This window comes from Cherax quadricarinatus, chromosome 58 (assembly GCF_038502225.1).
Source record: "Cherax quadricarinatus isolate ZL_2023a chromosome 58, ASM3850222v1, whole genome shotgun sequence".
NCBI classification, from domain to species: domain Eukaryota; kingdom Metazoa; phylum Arthropoda; class Malacostraca; order Decapoda; family Parastacidae; genus Cherax; species Cherax quadricarinatus.
In genome coordinates this window covers 20,473,234-20,494,078 of record NC_091349.1, presented here as the reverse complement: position 1 = coordinate 20,494,078, position 20,845 = coordinate 20,473,234, and the positions used below count along the sequence as shown (strand labels likewise).

The window sequence follows — 20,845 nt, the reverse complement described above, 5'->3', positions numbered from 1 at the left end:
ATATATATATATATATATATATATATATATATATAAATATATATATATATATATATATATATATATATATATATATATACATATATATATATATATATATATATATATATATATATATATATATATATATATATATATATATATATATACCCACACTGGACCAATACCTTGGAGTCCAGCTTGCACTAGACTTTGATCCAAGACAGCCAGCTTTCAGGGAGAAGGCTTACAGCTTTTCATCTCATCCCCTGCATTCATCAGCCTTACTAGAGATATTAACAATGCAGTTGTTAATATCTCTCGTAAGGCTGATGCATGCAGGGGATGAGATGAAAAGCTGTAAGCCTTCTCCCTGAAAGCTGGCTGCCTTGGATCAAAGTCTAGCGCAAGCTGGACTCCAAGGTATTGGTCCAGTGTGGGTAGATTGGTAAAGCACTGCGTACCTTCTTCCAAGGTTCGTAGGTTCGAGTCTCCTTCAGCCAGAGATCAGTGCTTGTGTGTATTTCGCCTGCTCTTGCGAATTCCTTGCATATATATATATATATATATATATATATATATATATATATATATATATATATATATATATAGGAAAGAGGGAGATTATTTCCCAGTAAAAGTAGGCCTTAGACTAGGATGTGTGATGCCACCGTGGTTGTTTAATATATTTATAGATGGGGCAAGAGGCGTGGCGTTAAAAGATAAAGTATCACACATAAAGTGGGAGTTAGTTTTGATGTTACTTCCTTGTTTATGAAAGTTCCTGTTGATGATTTATTAAGTTTCTTATCTGAAGAACTCGTTAATTATGATTTACCATTACCAGTTCCTACCATCATTAAACTTATTAAACTTTGCATTGTTGATGCAAAATTTGTATTTAATGATAAGTTTTACACTCAGAAATTTGGTGTGGCAATGGGATATCCTCTTTCACCTGTTCTTAGTTATCTGTACATGGATTTTTTTGAAACAAGATTGTTTAACACAATCCTCCCTAATAGAGCAAAATGGTTCAGATATGTTGATGATATTTTATGTCTTATGCCCAAGAATGTAGATATACACCATTTCCTTGGCAAATTAAATAGCTTAGCCCAATCTATAAATTTTACTGTTGAGTTTGAGGAAAATAACTCATTGCCTTTTCTAGATGTTTTAATTATTAAGAGTAATAATGAATTCAAATTTAAAATTTACAGAAAACCTACAAATAACTGTTCCTATGTACACTATTATTCTTCACATCATGGTAAAGTTAAACTGTCTGTTTTCTCATCAATGTTTTTGAGAGCTTTACGTTCATAGAGTTCATAGAGTTCATAGATGAAGAAATATCCAAAATTTATGAAATAGCCATTGATCTGAAATACCCGAGAAATGTAATTGATAAATCATTTAAAATTACTAAAAATACTTTTTACAACCCAAAAAGGGACAACCAACCTTATTCAACTAAAAATATGTTGGTTCTCCCTTACCATGAAAACTTGGTTGATATGCCTTCTCTTCTTAAGACTTTTAATATTAAAGTTGTATTCAAAAGTCTTGATACAATAAAAAAAACTTTTGATAAAGAATTCCCCCCAAAATGCTGATGGATGTGTCTATAAGATTCCTTGTAAAATTTGCGATAAAGTTTATTACGGTCAAACTGGTAAAATTCTCGAACTTAGATTAAAACAACATAAATATAGCATTAGAACTGGACAAGATTCCAATGCTCTATTTAATCATGTGAGAGATTTTAACCATCCAATTGATTTTCAAAAAGTTGAGAAAGTTGTATCAAGCAAGTCCATGGTCGACAGAAATATAGTTGAATCTTGTTTCATAAAAAGCAGTTTTGAAAATAATATGAATATTTCCTTAGGTTTATATAAATTAGATTCATTTATAATTAATAAAATTTGGTTAGAGTTTAATAATACATTGGACAAATAATAAACCTTATTTCTTGGGTAGAATAATTTGTTAGTGGGATGTCGTGAGGACCTGTCTAGTTGGACCAGCGGACCTACTGCAGTGTTCCCCTTTTCTTATGAGTCCGGTATTGTCGCGCGTCAGGTGTTTCTTTGTGGGAGTTGACTGTGAGGTGTGGTCTAAGCCCTTTAATTGCCTTCCTTTGATATATTACTTTCATAGTTCCCTGACAATATGAGTAGTCACGAAAGCGCTTGCAATTTCACTACTCTTTCACAGTGGTTGTTTTGCATATATATATATATATATATATATATATATATATATATATGTATATATATATATATATATATATATATATATATATATATATATATATATATATATATATATATATGTATATATATATATATATGTATATACATATATATATCAACACTGCGACTAACCAAGGACTCGAACCAATGCTGCTTTGGCTTGCGTCAGGGTGGGCGAAATCTCATGACGCCTTTACTCGCGGGACCAAACAGTCCTTAACTACCCAAGGATATACGATGGTGTGGATGACTCTAGGCTGATTTCATTCTAGTCCCTGTTTGATGTACTAGTACTACGAGCTGAATTTGATATTACTGTGCCCTCGAACGAGTGGTACCAGTCAATGGCAACACTGCAATTAGCCAAGGACTCGAACCCATGCTGCTTTGGCTTGCCTCATGGCGAACGAAAACTCATGACGCCTTAATCCACTGGACCATACAACCCTTAAGACCAGCACATCCAGCGGAACTGGATGTTGTACTCGCTACCCAAGGACATACGATGGTGTGGATGACTCTAGGCTAATTTCATTCTAGTTCCTGTTTGGTGTACTAGTACAACGAGCAGTATTTTACATTGTTGTGCCCACGAATGAGTGGTATTGATCAATAACAACACTGCTACTAGCCAAGGACTCGAACCTATGCTGTTTTATCCTGCCTCATGGTGAGCTAAAGCTCTGCACACCTTAATCCATCGCCTCACCACTTGAGCCAGCGGTCCTACAAGAATCACGCATGTAGCTGAGCTACATGTTTTTTTCGTGATCCGAGGACACTCGTGGCAGTGGTACCTCGAGGATTAATTTCAGCCTCCTCCTCTTTGAGTACCCACCTCAATTCTATATAACAATGAAATCACGAAACATATAGCTCAGCTCAGCTGCATGCGTGATTCTTGTAGGATCGCTGGCTCAAGAGTCATCCTCACCATGAGTGAATATCAAAATGGTATACAATACCGACAGGTTGGTAGGTAAGACACATAGGCAACATTTAGGCAACTTTCTTCCAAAACGTTTCGCCTACACAGTAGGCTTCTTCAGTCGAGTACAGGAAGTAGGCAGAAGCAGTAGAGATGTGAAGACGATGTAATCAGTCCATCACCCTTGAAGTCGTAGATTTGAGGTTATCAGTCCTTCAGCCTTGAGAAGTTCTGTTCCAAAGTCTGAAACAAGTCTGTTCCAGACTTTGGAACGGAACTTATTTGACGGTAATTTGAAGGAACGGACTTATCCCCTGATTTGAATATAGGAACCACATTAGCCAGTTTTCACAACTCTGGCATAAAACCAATAAGAATGGAATCATTAAATACACTCGTTAATGGCTGACTAAGTTCCATCTTGCATTCCTTAAGTACCCTGGAAAACAACTCGTCGGGCCGCGAGGACTTATTTCGCTTCACTTTGTCTATCTGTTTGATAACCATGTCCGTCGTGACAGTAACATTAATCAATTTGAATTCGTCAGGAACTGAATAATTGTTAATTTCTGGAATCTCATTTGTCTCTTCCCGTGTAAAACCTGACAAAAAATAGTCATTAAATATGGAACACATTTCCAGTTCGATATCCGTCAGCTGTCCATTCCCAATTTTCAGTGGTCCTACTTTTTCCTTCACCTTTGTTCTGTACACTTGAAAGAACCCCTTTGGATTGGTCTTTGATTCATTAGCAACTCAAATGTCATAGTCACGTTCAGCCTTTCTAATCCCCCTTATCACTTCTCTTTTAATCTGAACATATTGGTTAGCAACGTTAACCTCCCCTCTTCTGATGCGCTTAAAAATTCCCCTTATCTTCCCTAATAGATGCTTCAGCCCTGTTAACCGATTTATGATCGTTATTATTAGATCTAATTTCTCTCTGGGGAATGTATTTACTCTGAGCACGGTGTACATTATTAAGAAAAAACTCATAAATGGAGATCCCTTCGTAATCATAAGTATGATCATCGTTAATATTATCATTATTCTTGTATTCCAAGCTAATGCTAAAAGTGATGGATTTGTGATCACTTGCGCCAAGCTCTTCAGTGATCTCTAGATTATTTACGAGTGTTTCTTTATTTGACAAGACTAGGTCTAGCAAATTATAACCTCTAGTAGACTCTGTTACACACTGCTTCAGAAAACAGTCCTGAACTGTTTCCATAAAGTCACTGAACTCCAGATTACCGGTCAAAGAATTCCAGTCAATTTAACTAAAGTTAAAATCCTCTACTATCACTATGTTATTGTGTCTAGAAGCCCTAACAATTTCGTCCCGAAGAAGTCTCCCTCTATCGCGATCCAAGCCTTGAGGTCGGTATAATACACCAAGAATTAGTTTTTCTTGACCTTCTACAAACTCTACACAAACACATTCTGTTACTGTTCCATCTATTTTTAAACCTGTTTTATGCAACAATTAATATTTTCTCGAACATATAATGCAACTCCTTTCCCCTTCGCATTACATGACAATTACTATTATAATTCTTAATATCAGAGCATAAGTCAATATATCCATACTCATTATTTATCATTTCTAAACCCATATCTCTAACTAATTTTAGTTTGAAGTCCTAACAACCCCCTCAACTAAGCTAGCAAGAAAACCCACACCTGCCCTGGATAAGTGAACCCCATCCCTGGCATACATGTCATTTCGGCCATAGAAGTGGTCCCATTTGTCAATGAATGGTACTGCATTATCCTTACAGTGTTTGTCAGGCCAACAAATAATACCAATTGCTCTAGACAACCATTCGTTTTCAACACCCCCTCTTGGCAAAATGCCACATATAACAGGGCGCCCCCCCTTCTTCCTAATTAGTCTATTGCTGTCCTGAACCTTCTAAGTAAATCCTCACTTCTACGCTTGCCTACATCATTGCCTCCAGCACTGAGGCAGATAATAGGATTGATCCCATTACCATTCATGATGTTGTCAAGCCGGCTAACAATATCCTCCATCCCAGCTTCGTTACCCTCAATTCTTCCTTAAGCTGCTGGTAAAGTTGCTCGATGGAGGGCATCTTGGTTCAGTCTAAGGAGAGTACACTAACGTCCTCACTGAGCTAAGTGCACGTCACCACTGAGCTAAGTACACGTCACCACCGAGCTAAGTACATGTCACCACCATGAAAACTTGGTTGATATGCCTTCTCTTCTTAAGACTTTTAATATCAAAGTTGTATTTAAAAATCTTGGACAAATAATAAATCTTAATTCTTGGGTAGAATAGTTTGTTTGTGGGTTGCCATGAAGGATCTGTCTAGTTGGGCCAGCGGGCCTGCTGCAGTGTTCTCTTTCATATGAGTCGCGCGTCAGGTATTGCTTTGTTGTGGGATGTGATGGTGAGGTGTGGACTAGACCCTTTATATGCCTTCCTCTTATGCATTACTTTTATTGTTCCTTGATAACGTGAGTAGTCACGAATTTCATTATTCTTTCACAGCGGTTGTTTTGCATGTTCTGAAATCACCTGTTTACTGTGATCTTATTGCATATATATATATATATATATATATATATATATATATATATATATATATATATATATATATATATATATATATATATATATATATATATATATATATATATATATATATATATATATATATATATATATATATATATATATATATACAAGGAATTCGCAAGAGCAGGCGAAATATACACAAACACTGATCTCTGGCTGAAGGAGACTCGAATCAACGAATCTTGGAACAAGGTACGCAGTGCTTTACCAATTTACCCAGTGTGGGTAGATTGGTAAAGCACTGCATACCTTGTTCCAAGGTTCGTAGGTTCGAGTCTCCTTCAGCCAGAGATCAGTGTTTGTGTATATTTTGCCTGCTCTTGCGAATTCCTTGCATTGTTAATATCTCTAGGAAGGCTGATGCATGCAGGGGATGAGATGAAAAGCTGTAAGCCTTCTCCCTGAAAGCTGGCTGCCTTGGATCAAAGTCTAGCGTAAGCTGGACTCCAAGGTATTGGTCCGGTGTGGGTAGATTGGTAAAGCACTGCGTACCTTGTTCCAAGGTTCGTAGGTTCGAGTCTCCTTCAGCCAGAGATCAGTGTATATATATATATATATATATATATATATATATATATATATATATATATATATATATATATATATATATCTGAATTTGTCAAAGAAAATTTTTAAATTAATTTAGGTTAGGTTTGGTCCAAAACTTTAAATCTTTATATTACTCACAAAGAAAAAATATTTTTCATTCTGAAACTAATCTTAAATCCTTATCTAACATTTCTTCAACTGTCGGTTATTTTAGGTATATTCTGTAATGTATCGCATAGGTCAGCCTAAATTTATTTAATATTGCTTCAGATCAATTATATATTATTTCATCGAAATGTTCAAACTTATTTCCATTGATTTATGGCAAAAATAATTTTTCATTCTGCTAATTCAGCAAACAACACTTGTCGAATAGGCCAAACTCTGATATTCGGCTTAATCGGCAGGAATAACAAAAAAAGACACAATACCGTGACTGGAACGATACACAAATAACCCACACATAGAAGAGAGGAGCTTACGACGACGTTTCGGTCCGACTTGGACCATTTACAAAGTCACACTAACCAGAAGTGGAGCAGGACGGCTATATATAGGCAGGAAGAGGTAGTGGTGGTAGTAGTAACAGTAGTAGTAATAGTAGTAGTAGTAGCAGTAGTAGTAGTAGTGGTAGTAGTGGGGAACTAAGGAGGAGGAGCCAGTCAAATATAAAGAAAGGGGAGCACTGCAAGGGAGCTAGGTGCCCATAGAGGGAGAGCAAGTGCACAGAGGTGGGGGGAAGAACACCCGTGACTTAACCTGATTCCTCATTTTTTTTTCTTCTTCTCCCTCTTCCCCTTTCCTCTTTCCTTTTTTGTCTTTTTTCTGTCGCGTGTTTCTGTTCCTTCATTATTTATTTCATCACTTCCCCTTCCCCTCACCTCTGTGCACTTGCTCTCCCTCTATGGGCACCTAGCTCCCTTGCAGTGCACCCCTTTCTTTATATTTGACTGGCTCCTCCTCCTTAGTTCCCCACTACTACCACTACTACTACTACTACCACTACTACTACTACTACCACTACTACTACTATTACTACTACCACCACTACCTCTTCCTCCCAATATATAGCCGTCCTGCTCCACTTCTGGTTAGTGTGACTTTGTAAATGGTCCAAGTCGGACCGAAACGTCGTCGTAAGCTCCTCTCTTCTATGTGCAGGTTATTTGTGTAATCGGCAGGACCTGTATATGTAATGTAAGACATTTTATATTTACTTACTGATCATAGAAGTGGCGATTGTAAAACTGCCTATGAGGTAGCAGATTCGAAAATTGAAAAAGCGAGTGTCGGTGAATGAAGACACAATAATCCTTGTTAACATGTTGCATATAGCAGACACAGACACACTCCAAGCAGCATTTTCTAAAGTAAAGCCAGAATCTTGCATAGCAAAAGGGACGAAGGCCAGAAAATTATGGTATCCATTAAACATAAGAGCAGCACTGATGGCTATGATGACCGCCCTTGCCGACCTAAGGATGCGCAAGTTAGCAACACTGGAATATATCACACATGTCATAATGTCCCACTTGCTTTTTGAAGACATTGGCTTACGAACTGAACTGTAGGAACTCTCAGTAACGCTTTCATTAACCTTTTCATTGTGTTCTGGTTTAGTAGTTGTAGTTTTCAAGTGCCATTCAATGGGATGGAAGACTGTTGCGCCAACGCAACAGTTGAGGAGTATGCCGCCAAGAATGAGGATGGAGCCTGAGAAGGTGTACTCAGATTGTAAATAATAAATTATTGGAGATCCCAGCAGTTGGCCTCCGCAGTTACTTGCCATTATGATGTCATTGGCTAAGCCTCTCCGCTTTCTAAAGTAGAAAGGCACAATCGTGTAGCCGATGCCTAATAATATGCCGACGCTGGTTCCTGCAAATAATAAATAAAGCCAAATCCTGATTGGTTGAATGTAAATGAATTAAGACTTATTTACTTTTTTCAATAAGGCATTATACAGACTGATAAAAAATGTTTAAATCGTGTAATTAGTACATAAACAGAAACCTGAACAAATCCATTTCCATTTATAATGATAATAAAAAATAATATCTTAATTTCTACCGCTACATGTACAAGGTATGCGGGCCTAGCTAGCATCACTGATATACTACTATATGGAAATCTGCTTGTTATGAGGACCATGTCCGGTCAGTTTTGTCCCAGGAGCGACCCACACCAGTCGACTAACACCCAGGTACCCATTTTACTAATGGGTGAACATAGATAACAGGTATAAGGAAACACGCCCAATGTTTTCACCCTTGCCGGGAATTGACCCCTGACCCTCAGGTCACGGGCCACCTCCATGAGATGTACTTTGCTTCAATTTTTCAGTAAATGAGAATAATATAAGAAATATAATTGATTAAGAAATTAGCCTTTTATAATTTAAAACAGTGGTTTTCAACCTTTTGTCAGTAATGTCACTCAACTCAAACATCTTCTGTGGCACCCATAGTCAATTTACTATTTGATCAACTTCCCATAAAACACAAATGCGAAATATAAAATATGCAAGTCTGTTGCTGTAAGTAATACATAAACATTATAGGTCGCAATCAAATAAACAAAAGAAAGAAACTAACTTGTCTTCTGTAACTTTCATGATGAGATATTTGGGCTTGTTGTGACTGGTAGATCCTTTTGGCATTAGGTGGAATATTGGACAGACATTCCCTTCTTTCTTCCTGGACCGACTGCAGCTTTTCCCTCTTCTTAATTTTTATGTTTGTGAGCACAGAAAATCCCAACCCAGCATGAAAACTGCTAACTTTTATCGCAGCTCGAAGATATTCATTCTTAATCTCTATCCAGAATTCGTCCAGACTGCCATCATTACAAATTTCCTTAAATTCTTCTACTGTGAGACTCAGTTTCGACGAGCTTAATACTGATGCAATAAATGGGTTTCTCAGCCAGTCATATTCTTATACGAGTTTCGAAAATATTGTACTGATTTTTTTCTTTGCAATTACTTTAAGATGCTCAAAAATAAATGACATGATCTTTTTATTAATTTTTGCTGTAACATGTGGGGTCTTTTCCATGTTGCCTTTTTTAATTTTGACAACCGAGAATCTTAATTTATTTCTCAGTGCATTAATTTTGTCAGCGAAAGATAGGATATTTTCAGTGTTGTCTTGAATGTTGGAAATTACCTTGTTTAAATGCACAAAGATATCCACTAAGTAGAATAATTTTGAAGATCAAGAGTCATCTGCTAGCGTCACTCAAAATTCTTCTTGTTGACCATACCCCCGGCCGGGATTGAACCCGCGGTCATAGAGTCTCAAAACTCCAGCCCGTCGCGTTAGCCACTAGACCAGCTAGCCACAATAAGATTCATCCAACTAGGTATATTTCTACACCATAGGAAAGTTAGCACAGGCACCTCTGTGACCACAAATGCAAGTTTTTACAGACGAATCTCCAGCTAGCGTGGCCGTGACGAACTCTAGCTCAAGTCCCTTCACTGCCGTCAACATGACTCAAGAAATCGTAATGACACGATTGCAAATAAACCATACCCCCGGCCGGGATTGGACCCGCTGTCATAGAGTCTCAAAACTCCAGCCCGTCGCGTTTGCATTTGTGGTCACAGAGGTGCCTGTGCTAACTTTCCTATGGTGTAGAAATATACCTAGTTGGATGAATCTTATTGTGGCTAGCTGGTCTAGTGGCTAACGCGACGGGCTGGAGTTTTGAGACTCTATGACCGCGGGTTCAATCCCGGCCGGGGGTATGGTTTATTTGCAATCGTGTCATTACGATTTCTTGAGTCATGTTGACGGCAGTGAAGGGACTTGAGCTAGAGTTCGTCACGGCCACGCTAGCTGGAGATTCGTCTGTAAAAACTTGCATTTGTGGTCACAGAGGTGCCTGTGCTAACTTTCCTATGGTGTAGAAATATATCTAGTTGGATGAATCTTATTGTGGCTAGCTGGTCTAGTGGCTAACGCGACGGGCTGGAGTTTTGAGACTCTATGACCGCGGGTTCAATCCCGGCCGGGGGTATGGTTTATTTGCAATCGTGTCATTACGATTTCTTGAGTCATGTTGACGGCAGTGAAGGGACTTGAGCTAGAGTTCGTCACGGCCACGCTAGCTGGAGATTCGTCTGTAAAAACTTGCATTTGTGGTCACAGAGGTGCCTGTGCTAACTTTCCTATGGTGTAGAAATATATCTAGTTGGATGAATCTTATTGTGGCTAGCTGGTCTAGTGGCTAACGCGACGGGCTGGAGTTTTGAGACTCTATGACCGCGGGTTCAATCCCGGCCGGGGGTATGGTTTATTTGCAATCGTGTCATTACGATTTCTTGAGTCATGTTGACGGCAGTGAAGGGACTTGAGCTAGAGTTCGTCACGGCCACGCTAGCTGGAGATTCGTCTGTAAAAACTTGCATTTGTGGTCACAGAGGTGCCTGTGCTAACTTTCCTATGGTGTAGAAATATACCTAGTTGGATGAATCTTATTGTGGCTAGCTGGTCTAGTGGCTAACGCGACGGGCTGGAGTTTTGAGACTCTATGACCGCGGGTTCAATCCCGGCCGGGGGTATGGTTTATTTGCAATCGTGTCATTACGATTTCTTGAGTCATGTTGACGGCAGTGAAGGGACTTGAGCTAGAGTTCGTCACGGCCACGCTAGCTGGAGATTCGTCTGTAAAAACTTGCATTTGTGGTCACAGAGGTGCCTGTGCTAACTTTCCTAATATGTAGAAATATACCTAGTTGGATGAATCTTATTGTGGCTAGCTGGTCTAGTGGCTAACGCGACGGGCTGGAGTTTTGAGACTCTATGACCGCGGGTTCAATCCCGGCCGGGGGTATGGTTTATTTGCAATCGTGTCATTACGATTTCTTGAGTCATGTTGACGGCAGTGAAGGGACTTGAGCTAGAGTTCGTCACGGCCACGCTAGCTGGAGATTCGTCTGTAAAAACTTGCATTTGTGGTCACAGAGGTGCCTGTGCTAACTTTCCTATGGTGTAGAAATATACCTAGTTGGATGAATCTTATTGTGGCTAGCTGGTCTAGTGGCTAACGCGACGGGCTGGAGTTTTGAGACTCTATGACCGCGGGTTCAATCCCGGCCGGGGGTATGGTTTATTTGCAATCGTGTCATTACGATTTCTTGAGTCAGTTCTTCTTGTTGCTCAATGGTAATAAAAACTAACTCATCCTTGAGTTCATACACTCGTAACAACTCTTTGCCTATCCATAGCCATCTTGTCTTTGTGTGCAGAAGATTCATATACTTCGCCCAAACTTCTTCACATAGTTTGCCAAACAGTAGTTATTTAAGTGGCGAATTTTTAATGCAGTTCACCAGTTTTACAACTTTGTTTAGTACAGCCTTCAACTTATTACCGGTTGTTCTTCCAACCAGCACCTCACGGTAGAGAAAACAATGTGTTGTTATGACATGACTATTTTCTTTCTTCACTAATGATACGAATCCTTTCATTAAACCACTGACGAAATGCCGTCTGTACAAATTACTACACAGGTTTTCCAGGACAAATCATCAGCTTCCATCTACTTAATGTACTGAATATATCTTGGTTCGCTGTTGTTTCTTCAAGCGCTTTACAACAAACAACTGGTTTACTAGTTTACCGTTACTAATGTAGTGAATGAATGCTAATAGTTGAACCTTCCCTCCATTATCTGTAGATTCATCTACTTGGAGTGTAAAAAATTCACTTTCCTTGAAAGAGGCGCACACAGCTTCTTCTACGTCTGCTGTCATATCATATATCCGCCTGCTTGTTTTCCTGCTTTACTGCTAAACATGGTTTAGCAAGCAGGGAGAATGTCTGCTTCTTTATTGGGCTTCATATTTCTTGCGAATAATTCTGCTACTAAGTAGCTGGCTTCTTAAGCCAGGGTACCACAGCACCTTGGCAGAAAAACACTGATTTACCTTCAGGAAGTTATCCAATATTCCGAAGCCATTATTGTAAAAACCTGTTTCATGTGTGACCTATAATCGATGGTCAAGAACTATGGAGCCTCCTTGTCCTGAGTCTAATTTGTTATGTTGCTACTGTGCTTTTCTTAAAACCTTGATTCTGAATTTCCATTAATAATGTCTTCTTGGAACTGTAACACAAGTCGAATGTTTAAATGGTGGTTCACTGGTGTGGTTATGTCTTGGACTACAACAAAGATCAAATGCTTGTGTTCAGACTTATGTCCCCTTCTGTCACTAGATCAGTGACCTTTCCCAATGTACAGTATGGTCAGATGCACTAAAATATAAAATATCATTCTAGCATGTGTGCATATTCTCACCTCCTAGAATAGAATAAGTGAAGAGGAGTACCCAAGGAGAGGCGACAAAGGCAGAGGCGACGGTGGAGAAGGAGAGCGTGATGGATCCCACAAAAGCCACCTTCCTCCAGCCAAACTCAGACACCAGCGGTCCCACGAAAAGCCCAGTCATACACCGTGAGAAGCTTGACGTGTTGTAGATCAAAGCAGTGACAATGGAGGACGTCCGTAACTCATTCAAAAAATTGGAGAACATAATCCCGAAACACTGCGATACTGTATCCTCCATTACCTAAGGGTAAAAAAGAAATGTAAATGAACTGTACAGTGTTATAGAAATTTGTTAACAATGGAAATAAATGTATTGTATCGCGTTATTTTGCTCTTCTGGCAAAAATGTTTTCCTACAGAAATAATATTATTATTTATCTCTGGAAGATAGGACTAAGGCTGTGATCATGAAATAATGTGCAAGTATATGAAGTATAATAAAGCTCCAATAGCCCATGGAGAAATAAAAAATAATTAAGGAGGATAAATTCAATTCCTGAGATCGAGAGACCTTGGTCATCATCACTACAGCTTATGACAAACTCCTGTGTTAAGTGATTTTCTTCTGACAAATTTAAATTTTTTTTTGTTGCTGCGTTATATATTAATTTATTTCATGAGAGGGAGCTCTAATCCCGAAGGGAAATTGTACTGAATAATATTCGATGCAATAAAAGGGAGGGTAGCTCCATTTCTTTAAATCGTCAGCCTGTCACTGACATCGAGGCACCGTCACTGAAAGTCTTTCTTGTTAATACCTTTAAAGCTGTGCTTATGAGAACACGAAAGCGTTGTTTTTCCACATATCTCACAGTGACAGTTAAATCATTAAAACCGGATGACATAAATGTGAAGGATGAGGACTGGAATGAGACAGAGCAGAATAAAAACAAAATTTAGTTTTATTCTGCAGAAAAGGTGTGAGTTACTCACGAAACTCATTTCAAGAGAGGTTCCTCAATTCCAATGAAGGGCTCTTGATCCAAGAAATTGAGATTGGCATTGCCATTCTTGGCTGGAACCCAGGGTCACAACTAGGATCAGAAGACAGCATTAATGGGAGTACAAAAGTGAGGCCAGATCATTGGTGGATCACTTTTTCTCACTTAGTTAATCAAACGTTATTTTAAGTTGCATCATTTTTTATTCTTTTCAAATGTTCAGTTAAACACTGAACATTTGATAAATATATCGTATTATTTCAAATTTTGGTATAACCAAGTGGTCATTAATATTGAAAACTGTTCTTTAAGGAAACATTGGAAACAAATAAACAGGATTCATCAAAAAGAAATGTATGAATATAGGCCGCCATTTAGTATCCATATATTATACATCACTGTTGCCCCAAATTACAAAGCTATTCCAGTTATTAGTTGCGCTGTTTTGTGAAATATTGCTTAGAATTGAATCAATATTTAAATTATTGTCCAGCTTTCTGACCTGACAAAGATGAGCCGCCTTGATGTGTTGCATCGACCCAGGGGAAAATTTCGACTCTTGTAACCTAACAAAATTTTCAGTAAATCCTTAATAACCAGAAAACTCCCTTTTAAAACCGCTCAGATATTCAATGATTAAATTATATCTGTCGAAGAGGCTTCAAAATGCACCAACTATTTTTTTCATTACTTTTCCCACAACTGATGTTAGGCTACTTATTCTGTAAACTGAAGCTAGGAACTTATTTTCCACTTTTTAAACTGTTATCAATTTTACCTTTTTCTATTCGTCCAGCAAGGTGCTCATATGTAATGATCTTCTAGAGAGGCTTGATAATTGTTTGTTTGGTTCCTTCTTACATTCCTTTACAATTCTTGAAAACACATTTTTAAGGCCTAGTAAACTGTTTGCGTACAATATGTCTAGTTGTTCGTGGACGAACAAGCCACTAGTGACTTTGATCATGCATAATTTATTCTCTTTCTGAGGTTTTACTAACACTCTAATCTACTCCCATCGAGGAAGGATGACCCGGAAAAGAAGAATCAATTTCACCTTTCACAAGATGTGAAAGCACTATAACTCAGATTTCCCTGCAAACTGCAAGATTCCAACCCCACCTTCCGAGTGTAGGGACTGTATCTAGGCAGGGACTGTATCAATCCTTTTGGCTCATCGGTTTCTGTGAATCCCTTCATAAATGCTACTTTGCTCTCAGTCCAACAGCACATCAAGCCATAAAACTGACTGCCTCCATTCTCTCCATTCTATCACGCTCACACACACTGTTTAGTATCCGGGAGATGGTGTAGAGTGGATCTAGGTGCGACCATTTCTTCGATGTAGTCGTGCAGAAAGGAAGAACGGTTCTTGAAGCTGTGTGCTTTCAGAAGGAGAGACTACCTTTCTTTCCTGCTGAGGGCACACAGCTTCAAGAACCGTTCTTCCTTTCTGCACGACTGCATCGAAGAAACGGTCGCACCTAGATCCACTCCGCACCCTCACATACACTGTTGGATGTTCAAGCCTCTCGCATAGTGTTCCTCCTTTACTCTTTCCCTTAAACCTTTCCTAGGAGGTTCCATTCCCGTCCTAACCTCCACTACAAATGTACACACTCTGCAGGCCATCCTTGTTTCGCTCTATTTTCTCTAAAATTCCAAACCACCTCTAACCACTCTGAACAGTAAGTCTACTATTAGTAACCACGCACCCCTTTCAAATATTTAAACTACGAATTTTCTGCATAAAATTCACTTCACACATTACCATGGTACATCACATCTCCACTGCCTCCAGCCCACTCTTCGCTGCAATGTTTAAAATCCATGTTTCATGACATGTTTCATAGATTTCCTTTTTGTTTCCATGGATAATGTTCTTTGTCTCCATTTATGCATCAAAACACTAACCACTTTTTTCCCCTCATTATTACTATGATTCACTTTATGTACCACAGACCCATCCAATGACAAGTCCATTCTCAGTATCTGCAGACATTCACTTTCTCTCTCTCTCTCTCTCTCTCCCTCTTTTTTTTTCTTTTACACAGGGTTTGACAAGGTTAAGGATCCCTAGCTTTATTGACAAGCTATTTACAGGTTAAGGATTCCTAACTTTATTGGCAAGCTAAGAGCTGTTACCTACATCAGCTCATTTGAAAGCATTTGTATTGTCATGAGATATACAAGTAGGGAACAGGATGAAGGTGGAGCCATCTGTGGGCCAGCATTTTCATTTGATCAACTGAATTTATCTCGTTGACATCATTATGCTGTACGAATGTGTTCCATACTCGAGTCATCCTGGGTATATATGATCTCAGATGGAGTGAAGTTCTGGAGAAGGGTACAGCCAGAGTGAAGTGGCTGCTTTCTGCCCGTCTTGTGGCATAAAAGCTTGTTTCACGCTGTCTTCGAAGTGGATCCAAGTGTGGTACATTGACAATATTGGCCTTATACATAACAGTAAGGCTACCCACATCCCTCCTACGTTGAAGACTCTGCTGAAATGACAGATCTATCCAGGATTGGTCCAGGCGAGAGATGAGACGTCTTGCTCTGTTCTCTACTCTGTCAAGCAGTCGCAGATGAGAGGGGGGAAGGCAAGCCAAGAAAGTGGAGCATACTCAAGGTGTGAGCATACTGGTGCCTCGTACAGAATCTTGCAACCCCTACTGTCAAGCAGATGCGAGATACGGCGAAGTGCTGTAAGCTTCCTGGCTGCCTTATTTGCAAGATTTACAGCATGGTTCTTCATGGTTAGTTTGGAGTCAAATTTCACCCCAAGGATATCAACTTCTTCTCCAGGTGCCAACACCCTCCCATTCATCCTTACTACTGCACCAGCATTACCATCATGGTGCCTAGAGACGATCGTCATTTGCGTTTTCTCAGGTGCAAATGTTACTTGCCATCTATTTCCCCAAGCTGATATAGCTCTCAGCTGGTGATTGATGTAGCTTAGAGCAGCTGGCATTTCTTCTCTTGGATAAGTGAATGTCAGTGTACAGTCGTCTTCATATGCATGTGATTCTGGGATGAGATGAAGAAGGTCGTTGAAGTAGACATTCCATAACAATGGTCCCAGTACGATTCCTTGTGGAACACTTGCCTCAATAAGATGTTTTGCTGATTCCGTTCCATTGAGAACTACACTTAGAGATCTACCATGAAGGTAATCACTGAGGAGACATAGCGTAGAGCCTGCAATTCCCAGTGCTTGAAGTTTTGCTAAGAGGCCCTGGTGCCACACCCGGTCGAAAGCGCCAGCAAAGTCCAGTACTACCACACAGCTGACTTTGGATTCATCCAGTGACTGGTGCCACTTAGTGAAGAGGTTTAACAACAGATCAGGAGCAGAGTAACCTTTCCTGAAGCCATAATGACGATCACAAAGTAGTGAGTGGTAGTCAAAAAACGCTGTCATTTGCCTTGAGATTATTGTCTCAAGGATCTTACCAGTGATTGACAGGAGTATCACTGGTCTGTAGTTGCTGATTTCTGCTCTGCTCTTTTTTTTGTGAACAGGGACTACCTTTGCCTCTTTCCATAGAGAGGGCCATTTACAATGTACTAGGCAGTGCTGAAAGATGCGAGTTAGAGGTGCTGCTAGCTGGTCTGCACATCTCAGCAATCTTGGGCTCAACTTGTCTGGGTCCACAGCCTTTTCTTGTTAAAGCGATTTAAGAAGGAAATGCACCTCCTCCTGCCTTATTGTCACCACTGACAGTTTTGACACAGTTCTTGCAGCTAGCCAAAGAGGGTCCCTTGCTGGATCAGGAACTTGCATTTTGGTAGCAAAGTGTTCAGCAAAGAGGTCCGCCTTCTCTTGACTACTAGTAGAGGTGGCCCTATCCTGTCGATTTAAAGGTGGAATGAGTTCATCAGGCAGATAACCTTATCTGTCCTTGACCAGGGACCACCAGGTTTTGGAGCATACCCTACCTGATGCTAGCTTTCTTTTAGTGTCCACCTCCCATTTAGCAATGGCCCACTTTTGAACATCACCCATATACCTACAGGCTTGCCTGTGCAAGTTCCTGTTATAGGTGGTAGGATGTCTCTTATACCTTCGCCATGCTTTGTACTTAGCATTAGCAGCCTCTCTACAACGAAAGCCAAACCAAGGCTGATCTGTAGGCTTTGTCACATATTGCCGGTGAGGAATGTGTTCTTGTTGTAGATTAAGGATGTGTCCAGTGAAGGCTTTCACTTGGTTGTCAACATCCCCTTGGAGAAGAGCATTCCAATCGGTGGTGGCGAGCTCAGAGCAAAGGGCTGGCCAATTACCTCTTTCCCTTAGCCAGGTTGTGAGTGTGGACTCCTCACCTCGTTCTGTTGGGATCTTAAGTGTCGTAAAAACAGCCTTGTGGTCAGACGATCCAACGTAGCCGAAGGGTTGACAAGTGACTATGCCTTCTGCCAGATCACTCACCACTGGGTCAAGGGAGGAGCCAGAGATGTGAGTAGGGAAATCAACAAAGTTTCTCATGTCAAATACTGCAAGAAGGTCATCAAAGTATAAGGTATAAGGTGCTGGTTGAGGTCACCAACAATTATGATATGTTGACAGTTGTGTTGTAGCAGAAGGGAGTCAATATTTTCCATTAGGAAGTTGATGGGTCTGCATGTTGCCACTGAGGTCTGTACATTGCACATACTAGTACAGAGGTACTAGTGTTTATGCAGAGCTTGAAGAACATCATTTCAAGATGTGTAGGGGTGGTAACATCAACATCAACATCTCTCTCTCTCTCTCTCTCTTTCTTATTCTCTCTCTCTCTCTCTTTCTCTCCCTCTCTCTCTCTCCCTCACTCTCTCTCTCCCTCACTCTCTCTCTCTCTCTGCTACGTCCACTAACTTTAGCCGCACTATCCTCACAGAAACTCTTATCAGCTTTAAGTAATCTACTGTCTATTCTATATACTTGCAACATCTGTCGCATTGCTTTGCTGTCCTCCATATCACATGTCTTCTCTAAATTCATAAATGCAGCGACAACTTTACCTTTATCCAAGTATCATTCACTTACATGTTTCAATGTAAACACTGTTCCTCAGGGGTCAGTGTTGGGCCCGTTGTTGTTCACAATTTACATAAACGACATAGATGAGGGAATAAATAGCGACATAAGTAAATTTGCTGATGACACCAAAATAGGCCGTCCAATTCATTCTAATGAGGACACTAGAACACTACAGGATGATTTGAATAGACTGATGCAATGGTCGGAGAAGTGGCAGACGCAGTTTAATATTGACAAATGCAAAGTTCCAAATGCTGGACAGTTAAATAACCATGCCACATATAAACTAAATAATGTAGATCTTAATACTACTGATTGCGAAAAGAATTTAGGAGTTCTGGTTAGCAGTAATCTAAAACCAAGACAACAGTGCATTAGTGTTCACAATAAAGCTAACAGAATTCTTGGCTTCATATCTATAAGTATAAATAATAGAATTCCTCAGGTTGTTCAACTCTATATATCCTCGGTTAGGCCTCATTTAGACTATGCTGCTCAGTTCTGGTCACCGTATTACAGAATGGATATAAATGCTCTGGAAAACGTACAGAGGAGGATGACAAAGATGATCCCATGTATCAGAAATCTTCCCTATGAGGATAGACTGAGGGCCCTGAATCTGCACTCTCTCGAAAGGCGTAGAATTAGGGGGGATATGATCGAGGTGTATTAATGGAAAACAGGAATAAATAAAGGGGATGTAAATAGCGTGCTGAAAATTTCCAGCCAAGACTGGACTCGCAGCAATGGTTTCAAGTTGGAAAAATTCAGATTCAGAAAGGATATAAGAAAGCATTGGTTTGATAATAGAGTTGTGGATGAGTGGAACAAACTCACGAGTACAGTTATTCAGGCTAAAACGTTGTGTAGTTTTAAAAATAGGTTAGATAAATACATGAGTGGGTGTGGGTGGGTGTGAGTTGGACCTGACTAGCTTGTGCTGCTTCCTTGAGTGGAGGTGACCAGACTGGGTGGGTCATTGGGCTAATCCGGGGGGGTCATTGGTCTAATCCGGGGGGGACATGGACCTGCTCCGCATAGGTCAGTAGGCCTGTTGCAGTGTTCCTTCTTTCTTATGTTCTTATGTTCTTCTGTTTTTAACTTATAAATACATTATTCCATAGGATTTCTTAGGTTATTAATCTTATTAATCTCACTCCACAACTTTCTCATTCTCAGCTAAATTTGTTGACAGAACCTCAACTGCTCTCTCATTTCCTCTCCTTTTTCACTCACTCACCACTCTCTGACACTAATATGTTGGTTATAACTATGACCATAATTTTTAAAGCGGTGGACCGATAAGCCAGCAGAAAACTTCTCTTAGATTACCAAAAGCCCCAAATGAAGGGCCATCCACTAAGACCCGCGTCAGGAAACACTTGTCCTAACCAACCTTATCTAACCTAATCACTCTCTTAACCTCTCTTTCACTGTTCTTATATCCTTTCAGCTTTGTAAAAACCTCTCAAATGGTAACTTTTTCTCTCTACCGATAAATTCTTTTAACATCATTCCACCAGTTGCTCCTCTTTCCTCCCTCACCCACCTCGTAAATCCACAAACTTTTGCTGCACTCTCTGCCACGGTATTTTTAAATCTGCATAATATCTCTTCAACTTCCACTTCATTATCTGTACTCTCAGTAGCAAATCTTCCTGCCGGCAGTTGCTTGTATCTTACTCTAACTATCTTTTCCTATAATTTATAAACTTTCACTTCTTTGTTACTCACTGATGATATTGTTCCTCTCACTCTTAATTTAGCTACAACTAAATAATTATCTGGTACTTTTGTTCCTCCTTGAAAATCATGCACGTCCATGTACGTCTTGTTATATCATACAGAAAAGCATCTTGAAAATTGGAAAGTTTTTCCTCTTTTAATTTAAAAATGAAGTTTATTCTAAATTGTCTTTTCGTATTTATATTATATTTAAATTTTTCTACATACCTATAAGAAGAAAATATTGTATATTTTTTATTTTTTAAGAAAATCCACTTATTAAAAATTGCTTTAAAGTTGAGAAACCAATACAGATCAAATCAACACCAAAATACATATAATTAGGATTCACCAGCGTTTATTTTTATGTAGCTGATCGCAAGAGTCATTTTCTAGTAATTATATGGAAAAAAAATATTAAAACAAAACAGCAAATTGAAATTTACACTGTTCAAAGTGAGTCACAAAGCCTTATTATGATAAAGGCCGCCA

At 39.4% G+C, this 20,845-nt stretch overlaps 1 protein-coding gene across 1 annotated transcript in view; it reads right to left on the bottom strand.

Moving 5' to 3' along the window:
• LOC128698117 (monocarboxylate transporter 12) overlaps nt 1–20,845 on the bottom strand; it is an 84,878-nt gene that overhangs the window by 40,852 nt on the left and 23,181 nt on the right. The window contains exons 5-6 of the mRNA XM_070097656.1: nt 12,629–12,899; nt 7,544–8,200 (exon numbers count right to left, since the gene is read on the bottom strand). Coding sequence (XP_069953757.1) covers nt 7,544–8,200; nt 12,629–12,899 — 928 coding nt within the window. The remainder of the gene's footprint in view (nt 1–7,543; nt 8,201–12,628; nt 12,900–20,845) is intronic.